General features: G+C 44.9%; 1 protein-coding gene across 1 annotated transcript; it reads left to right on the plus strand.

Annotated features, from left to right (window-relative positions):
- The first annotated feature begins 6,074 nt into the window (after positions 1-6,074).
- On the plus strand, positions 6,075-7,637 carry PI3 (peptidase inhibitor 3). Its single transcript, XM_019636921.1, has 3 exons — positions 6,075-6,158; positions 7,003-7,266; positions 7,473-7,637. The coding sequence occupies exons 1-2, from the start codon at positions 6,080-6,082 to the stop codon at positions 7,263-7,265; spliced, it is 342 nt and encodes a 113-aa protein (XP_019492466.1). The 5' UTR covers positions 6,075-6,079; the 3' UTR covers position 7,266; positions 7,473-7,637.
- Positions 7,638-9,762: the final 2,125 nt, after the last annotated feature.

Consider the following 9,762-nt stretch of genomic DNA (forward strand, 5'->3'; position numbering starts at 1 on the left):
TCACACCCCAAGATTTTTAACAGATATACTCACCAAATACAGGAGATTTAAAAAGAAGTACTCTTTAACAATGGAAAACAGTCTCCTTTTAATGTGCCTTTCTCTGAATATTGGGGAGGGAGACCATTTCTTCATATGCTTGTACTAACCAATTGTATTTATTCTTTTGTGAATTGCCCGTTTTTACTGGGATAGCTTTATTTTTATTGTTGTAAGAGCTGTTTATGTATTAAGGATACTACTAACTTGTTATATGCAAGAAGCAGTATGGTAAGTGGTTAGCAGATGTAAACTGGAGTCAGGCAGACCTGGTTTTGAATCCCAGTGCCCCCAGGTTCTAGCTGTGACTTTGGACAAGTTACATAACTTTTCTGGACCTCAGTTTATCCTTCTATAAAACAGAAATGATAATATTTATTTTAAGATGATTCTGAATATTGAATGAGATAAGCTTGGTGAATGCTAATGTTAATCCTATCCTATTTGTTTCTTTGTTTTTACTTTGTAACAGAGTTTTTAATTTGGGGATAGTCAAATCAATCTTTTCATTTGTACGTTCTCCCTTTGTTTTTATGCTGAAAAAGTCTTTTTGACTGGTGTCAGATAATTAGTTATGCACTATATTTATGTATAATTCTTTTGTGAATTTTGAAAAAAAAATGTTAATTCTTCAATCCATCTGAAATTTACTTGGGCAAAAGTATGAGATAGGGAAATAACTTTTTTCTAAGTTATTAGGCAATTGTCCTAGCATCATTTAGTGAGTAATTCAAACTTTTGCCATTGATTGGGAATCAGAACTTTATCAAAAACAAGCCTTCTATGTAACAGGGACTGACTCTGGGTTTTCTGTTCTCGTCCTTTCTTTATTCTCTTGCCAGTACTGCTTTTGTAATTATAATACATTTAAGTGACTGGCAGTGTCCCATTACCCTTCATTAATCTACATTTTTAGTCATCCATGTCACATTTCATTCTTCCATATTAACCTAATAGTCTTTTTTTTTTCGTAATAGTCATTTTTAAGTTCCAAAAATAAAGTTATTATTTTTTTGTCAAAAATTATCATAGAATTTTTCAAAACTACACAAAAGAACAGTACATGCTTTTATGAAACCCCATCTACCCACCACCCAGATTCAACAATTAACATTTTTTCCCAGCTTTATTGAGATATAATTGACATATAACATTGTGTAAGTTCAAGGCGTGCAATTTGATGATTTAATACACATATGAATTGTGAAATGCTTACCACAACGAGTTAGGTAACACTTCCTTTATGTCACACAATTACCATTTTGTTGTTCTTGCTGTTAAAGCTGGACTCTGAGCAACTTTTAAGTATATGATCCAGTAATGATGGTGCTAATCACCATGCGGGACATTAGATCCCTTTACCTTACTCATCTTGTAACTGAGCCTCAATTAACATTTTACAACACTTCTTTCATGTGCATCCCCACCCTTTCTTGGCTGAAGTATTTGGAAGTAAATCCAGTGCATCTCACGGTTTACCCTTACATTTTTCAGAGTGCATCTCAAAAAAATAAGGACATTTGCTCCCATGGTCACCACACTGTTGTCATATTGTCATATCTAACGAAATTGGCCATGATGTCAGTTTAGGTAAAAAGTTATTTTTCTATGATCTCTTCTGTTTCATTTAGATTTTTATTTCATTTTAGACTTGGGCACATAAATTGAAAAACAATTAATGAACCAATTGCACCAGTTTAAGAATATCTTGAAGCAGAAATGCAGAAATAGCTAAACAACAGAAAGTAGCATCCAGATAAGACAAGGAAAGGGTCCTACTCTGTCTGAGCTGTGTTGAGCAGGTCTTAGAAGGAGTTAGCATTTTTATTTGCAAACCGTATCACAGGCAAAGGACCTTTCTCTGTAAGATGTCAAGAGTGCCTAGAAATAGAGAAGAAAACAGCTAATGAATCTATAGATAAATAAACAAAGGAAACGAAGTTTTCAGAAAAAAAGAAAATAAGTGGCCTTTAATATATGAAAAAAATGTTTGCAATAATGATAGAGAAATGCTAACTAAAAACTTCAGTGAGGGGCCGGCTGAGTGGCGCGATGGTTAAGCACTGGCTTGGGACGCCAGAGGATCCCGGTTCGGGTCCCACATATGAGGGCCAGTGACACTGCCCTCTACAGCTAAGATGCTGAACAACAGCTCAACCTGGAGCTGGGATGCCGTGAGTCACCGGCGTCGGCATAGGCTGCAGCCCCTGCTGCGGTGGGTTGCCATGGGCTACCGTGTGTAGCCAGCAGCCGCAGTGAGCAGCCGTCCAGAAGCCGGTGACTGATCTGCCTTGCCTGGGAAGAGCGCAATGATGGTGCCAACTTGGGCCAGTGAAGCAACATCCTCCACAACTAGACCGAAGAACAAAAAACGACAGCAACTTGTCTGATCCTCTTCCCCCAATTCCCCAGCACTGTTCCCATTCCCCCAATTCCCCAATAAAAATCTTTAAAAAAAAAAAAAAAACTTCAGTGAGGTACCATATCTCACCCATCAGATTGATAAAAATCTGAAAAGTAGACACAGTCTCTGTGCAGGAGGCTGGATATAAACGCATTTTCATCCACTACTGGCGGGAGCACAAAATGACATGACCCTTATCGAGGGAAAGATGACAATACTGTCAAAATTTCAAAAGTATTTAAAAATGGTGATAGATATGTTAATTGGGTTGACTGTAGGCATCTTTTCACAATATATACATATGTCAAACCATTATGCTGTATGCATTAATGCATACAATATTCATTTGTCAATCATACTTCAACAAGCTGGGGAAATTTTTCAAATGCATTTAACCTTTGTAGTAGCAAATCTAATTCCGGGAATCTAGCTTACAAAATAATTCCCAAAAGCCACATGTGGTATAGTTTGTAATAGCAAAGGATTTAAAACCTAAGAGTGAAGTGTTACAGGCTTACAGAAAAGTAAGGTAATACATAAATCATACCCTGCAGCCTTAAAACACACACACACACACACACAGCTGTGAAATCATCAATCAGCCCGAGAACTAGAACACTTCCAAAAGCCAATCCAGGTGTTTCTCTCCTATCCAAAATGTTCCTTCTCTTACTTCCAGAGTTAATCACTATCCTGATTTCATATTTATAATTTCTTCATTTTCATTTACCACTTTTTGAGTTTTACTCCATATATAAGTATGCCTAAATAATCTATTAGTTTTCCTTAGTTTTGAGCCTTATAACAAGCATATAATTCTAGATATTTGAGGGGGGGGCTTGCATTTTTTCATTCAACATTATTTTAATGAGTCACCTTGTGATTATATTTATATTTGTAAATTACATTTATAAATATATTTAAATATTAAATAGGCATATTTATGTTATTTTTATACTTACAGAATATTTCATTGTATTAATATACTATAAAATGTTTATCCATTATTTTTTTTATTGGTAATATGTCTGTTTCCAGTATTTCTTTGTTTTAGAAGCTGTACTTTTGTGGACATTCTTGTGCATGTCTCCTGGTCAACATGTGGAAATATTTATCCTAAGTATATGGTATATACTTAGGAGTATAATTGCTGGATCATAGGTTTTGCACATGTTCACTTTTTTTTTTTTTTAAGATTTTTATTGGGGAATTGGGGAAAGGGGAACAGACATGTTGCTGTCCTTTTTGTTCTTCAGTCTAGTTGTGGAGGACGTCGCTTCACTGGCCCAAGTTGGCACCGTCATTGCGCTCTTCCCAGGCGAGGCAGATCAGTCGCCAGCTTCTGGATGGCTGCTCACAGTGGCTGCTGGCTGGTCACGCTGGCTGCTGGCTACATACGGTATAGCCCATGGCAACCCACTGCCACAGGGGCTGCAGCCTACGCAGTCGCCGGCGACTCACAGCAGCCCAGCTCCAGGTTGAGCTGTTGTTCAGCATCTTAGCTGTAGAGGGCAGTGTCACTGGCCCTCATATGTGGGATCCGAACCGGGGCCCTCTGGCGTCCCAAGCCAGCTCTTAACCATCGCGCCACTCGGCCGGCCCTGCAGATGTTCACTTTTAATAGCTGATGCCAAACTGATTTTCGGAAAGGTTGTACCAATATATGATAGTAATGCATGAGAGTTTCTTTTCTCTGCAAACCAATAAGAAGAAAAGATAGACTCATTAAAAATGGGCAAGATATTTGAAAAGGCTAATTAACTGAAAACCCAGGAAAGTGGTTACCTCTGGGAAGAAGGGGGAGGGAAGCAATTGGGGAAGTAGGACAATAGGACAATATACATATATACAGCAAATATTCTCTTTCTTTACCTGGCAGGGGAGTACACACTGCCCATTTTAATGCTATTCTTTAAAGAATAGAGTATGTTCTACAAACTTTTTTGTTTGTATGATTTATTTTGCAATGACCTTTATTTTCTTTTTTTAAGTAGCCAACAGGCTCCAACATTCTGACCTTTGCTTATATCTTATATCTCCTGAATGTTTCCGCGCTGGTGGGCATGTGATCTGAGTCCAAAGAGGCAAAGGACGGGGAGTTCATCAACTGGCTTACTATCCCATAATTAGCCTGCTTTCTTCCCTGTCTCAACTGAGCTCAGCTCAGTCATTTCCACGCTTTAGGTTCTGTCCCTGGTAACACCCAACTTCTGGGTATTCATTTCTATTATATTACTCTCAACTCACTGGTAGCAATCACAAAATACCAAATCGGGCTAGCTTAGGCAAAGCTCATTTATTGGGTCATAGTCCAACTGTGGGAAGGGCGTGGGAAGAGCTGCTCTCAAGGGAAAGAGGGATGGAGGGAGGGCAGGCTGGTGCCTCCTGAATCCTTTCACCATTTCTTCTCTGCTTCCCTTCGTTTGTTAATGAGGCTCATTTTTCTCACGCAGTGGAACTCATCCCAGACTGCAACCACAGCTTCTGGAGTTCCCAGGCTCATAGGTAGCATCTTTAGCGAAAGGAGGGATTTCCCTCTTCCCTTTAGTGTCCATTCAAATAAAGGACTTCGGTAGGCCTGACCTGAGCCCTCCACCCATCCCCCACACACACCCCTATTCCGTGATTAGCAGTCCCCATTAGACTCTTAAGTTGATGGTACAAAGAAACAAGAGTGCAGATGAAACAGGGTCTCGTTCTAAGAAGGAGGAAGCCATGCTGGACCCGTGTACCATAGATGTCCACCCTGTAGATGATTTCTGTCTTTTGCCTTTTACTTTGCCGGGTGTCTTCTCTCTTCTTACTGTGATTTCAAGGGCTTACTTGCTTCCCGATCTAGACTTCTACCTTCCCTCTTACTTTCTTGGTGCAGCTCAGAGAACTACCTGTGAAATGGCAACGTGCAGTGGTGAGCCACTGAACTTTCCAGGCAGACTTGAGAATTTTTCCCCAGGGCAAGGGGAGAATGAAAGTAAAGCCCAGCTTGATGCTGGGAGGGGTAAGCTGTTTGGGTGGGGCTTGTTGGGACAGGGAGTAATGGTGAAACGTAGGTTTTGAAATCAGAACAGAGGGCCTGCCACTGACTTGCTGAATGACCTTGGGTGATTTCTGTCTTTTCTCTGGACTTCATATTCTTTCTACATATAAAGAATTTGTTTGCGGGGAGGTGGGGGAGTGTGACTGGTTAGCTCAGTTGGTTAGAGTGTGGTGCTGATAACACCAAGGTTGCCGGTTCGAACCCCGCATGGGCCACTGTGACCTGCGCTCTCCTTCAAAGAGTCAACTGTGCCATTGTAGCCTGAAAGCAATATGCAACCAATGACCGTGGCTGTTCCCCAACAAAATGTTTTTAAAAATTTGCGATGTTTGTGATGGTACCTAAGGGCCAGCATCTCTGCACCTCCGTGAGAAAGCACAGCTCTTGGCACCGTCAGAGGTGATGTAACACATTTCTCTGTGAATAATCTTGGGGAAATCCCCAAGGTCCCTCCCAGGATGATGGCTAGTTCCTGGTAGAACTACAAAATGTAGGTCTTACCCCATGTAAAGTCAGGCCCAGCCCTGGCACCAGGCCAAGCTGGGACTGCATAAAGCAGGGCTTGGCCTCAGCTCGTAACCATACATGCTCCTGACAACATGAGGTCCAGCAGTCTCTTGATCCTGGCGGTTTTCCTCGTCCTTGGGACGCTGGCAGCACAGGCAGCTGTCGTGGGAGGTGAGTGGACACCTGGCCTAACTGGGGCCGGGTTGGATGGAGGACAGGCTGTCAGGGCAACCTGGGCCCTGCCAGGGAGCACAGCTGGAGCAGCAGGCAGGGAGGGCTTGGACCCCCACTTCAGCCAGCGGTCACTTCTGTGTACCCAGAAAAAGTAGGAAGTTGCCCAGCAGACTCCACATGCTTTCCACCCCAGGACTGAGATGGCAGGACTGTTGGTGGAAGAAGTGCCGTTGCGTGGCCTTGGCCCCAGGCATTGATACCTCTGCAGAGTGTGCAACGAAGTGAGGAGCCCCAGGAACCTGAGCCCTGGGTGTGAGGTCTCTCCCTTCCCAGGCTGCCCCATAAAAGCACCTGAGGAATCAGTTCTCAAAGAGGAGGTTAAGAACCAACAGGACCTCAGAAATCATGTAGTTTGAAGACCGCCATTGGGACCGAGAAGGCCATAGAGCCCTGGAGAGGAGTGAGCAGTTGTCAAAGCAACCTCCAGAGCCAGGAGGAGCTCCGGTGTCCCAGCGTGTGTCTCAGGGCTCTTCTCCTCTGCACTAAGTTTTCCCAGAGGTGACAATGTGTACTTCTCACCTCTGGGAGTCACTCCAGTCTGGCATCCCAGGACTTGGAATGGAGGGAAGGAGGAGAAGTGGACACCAAGGCAACCATTCCGCAAAGCTCAGGGGATAGCCTTCCAAGAGCACAGACCGCAGCTAGCCTTGGTGACCCTCCTCCAGCTCCGGCCGTCGTCTGAGGGACACTGCAATGAGCAGTGGCTGAACCTAGAGGAAAGACAAGATAGTGGAAGCAAGGACACTGGGTCTTAATGTGGGTACATATCTTCTTTCCACAGCTTCTTATAAAGGTCAAGAAGCTGGCAAAGGTCGCGTTCCAGTCAAAGGACAAAAAATCCCACAAGATGAGGTTCAATATCAATATCCAGGCAAAGGACAAGGCTCAAACCAAGGTCGCATTAAGCCTGGCTCCTGCCCCATGGTTATAATGAGGTGTGCCATGATGAATCCGCCTAACGCCTGTATGAGAGACACTGAGTGCCCGGGCGCCAGGAAGTGCTGTGTGGGCTCCTGCGGAAAGGCCTGTATGAATCCCCTGTGAGGTAAGAACTGAATGGAGGGAGAGGTGACTCCTGAGGGCACAGAAAAGGCTGAGCAGTGGGGAATGATCCTAGGTTGGCAGGAGAGAGCATATGGGGAGGCGATGGGGAAGCTGAGGGGGTGACATGGGGACTTGGTCCCGCCTCCCGCTGCCTCTGAGTGCTTCGACCTGCTGAATCACATCTCTGGTTCTCCTCTCTCCTACCAGGTGGAGCCTGCCTTTGCTGCACCTGTGAAGTCCTCGGGGCTGCCGTCCTGGGTCCCTGTAGCACTGCCCGTTCCCTCACTGCTCAGACTTCCTCTCACTGAGAACGCTCAAGCCTAGAGCTGCCTCCCTCAGCGATTTTCCAATAAAAGACTACTTTCTGCTCCATTTGTTTGGTTCCATTGACTCCTCTGTTCCCGGAAGCTTCAGGGAGGTGGGTGGGGAGCTGGGACTCCCTCTCCCCAGTGGGGGGTGGGGGTGAGAGAACCCCATGGGAGGTGTTCCTGGTGTGTGAAGGAGAGCAAAGGACAGGAACAAGAGGCCCATTCATAGGGCTTAATATTAGAAATCCAGGAATCAACCCAAGAACTACAGACTCTGTCGTACCAGGAAATGGAAATTTGGAAATTTTGCTTCTGACCTAGGACCAGGGAAATAAAAAGCTAAATGTTGCATAAACTGCAGGCAGTTCCTCACCTCTCCCATCGACCCGCAGTCCTGACCTGGCTATGGCCAGGCCTGCCGGTGTGACCAACCAACCCTGCGGCTAAACCTATAGCTCCCTCCTTCCTTCCCTTTAATGCGTCCCACGGGCCGCTATCCTCCCAAAAAGACAAAGACAGACAGATGCTGGGAAGTCCCTGCTCGTGAAGCACGTCACCTGTTCGTGCCTGAGATGCCTCCATTAACACATAATTCCTTTGTGTTAAGCGGTGTCCTCTCCCAACTTTCTATTTCAAGATGTGAATGAGGAAGCAAGAAACACCAAGTTCTTGATCCTTTAGTGTGAACGGTGCATAGTGTTCTCTGGAGACATGAATTGGGGGGCAGGGGCCGACTTGAGTAGTGACGAGAGTGGAGGGTGTATGTTGGGCAAACTTAAAGGAACTCATGGCTCTGCTGCTGGCCCCCCTGCCCTGCTGCCCTTGGACAAGGCAGCTCTCCAGGAAGGCCGAAGCCACAGGAGGAGGGGCGTGCTGGGTGGAGTGGGAAGAGCTCTGGCTTGGGAGCCAGTGGACTGAGGTCTAGTCCCAGCTTCGCCTCCCAACTCGTTGGATAACCTCAGACAAATCTCTCTCCCTCTCTGAGCCTCAGTTGTCTATTCAATTTGGAGGATTGAAGGCAATTATTCTGGAAGGAGTCTGGCCCTGACACAAGTCTTTTTGTGTTGGGCTTCTGCTGTAACTGGAAATGGGAAGCAGAGTCTTGGGGTGAGAGAATGGGGAGCACTGAGCCCCTTCTCTCCGGGAGCATACAAGCCAGGGCTTCCCGCTCACTCTCCAGGGGACTGGCTGGCCTGGGCTAGAGCTCTGATACCAGCGCATCCATGGAAATTTGAATATTTGAAAAGGAAAATTCATTTGAGGGCATTTGAAACCCATAGCCTTAAAACTAAATAATAACACACAATATGATGGTTTTATTAGAAAAATGAGGAGTCAGAGAAATCAATCAAAAGAACAGAAACCCCAAAAGCAGGGCTTATTGTATATAATTTAATTTAGATCAATGTCATATTGCAAATCACTGAATGAAGCTTGGGTTATTAAAATAATAGGATTCAGACTGCAGGGTCACATTTGCAAAAACAAAAGAACCACCTCTTGTTCGAATTGGCATATAGATTAAGCTGACGTAAATTGCTTCAATAAGATCATTTCTTTCCTCTCAGGAAGCAGCCTAGTGTCAGCAGCCTATGACTAGTCAAGGGGCTTCACCAAACCAAGACCTCTCAGACACCCAGGTCCCTTCCACCTTCATGCTTTTCCATTTCCATTTTTGCATTAGAGTCAATGTTGTCTGATATTAGTACAGCTACCTCAGCTTTCTTATGATTACTACATGCATGGAGTACCTTTTCCCCTCAGGAACGAGGATTTGGGTCACACCACCAGGTAAGTCGCTGAGAGCAGCATTGACGGTAATTGAGGACAAGGAGACGTCAGAATGAAGAAATGAGGAGGCTGATGAGGAGCAGCTGCAGCCCTGACACCATTTTCAGGGGCTGGAGTTGTTGTTTTTCCCACTGACCTCCATCCTCTATGGTTTCCTGCAGAAAGAGAACCCACTAGAGCCCTGGAGGAGCTATTCCTGAATGTGTATGGAGACACACTGTGGATCCCCACAGCACAAGGGGTACACTGGGTCTGACTGGGAGATGTGCAGCGCAGACTCCCTTCCAGAAGCAACTCGCTGCTCAGCGGAAAGGACTGTGGTCCTCTGACCACCGACAGCAAATGCTTCTCGGGCACTACCTTGGTGCTTGGGCTGAGATCACACTCTACCCAGGGGG

This window comes from Hipposideros armiger, unplaced genomic scaffold (genome assembly GCF_001890085.2).
Source record: "Hipposideros armiger isolate ML-2016 unplaced genomic scaffold, ASM189008v1 scaffold_31, whole genome shotgun sequence".
Lineage (NCBI taxonomy): Eukaryota > Metazoa > Chordata > Mammalia > Chiroptera > Hipposideridae > Hipposideros > Hipposideros armiger.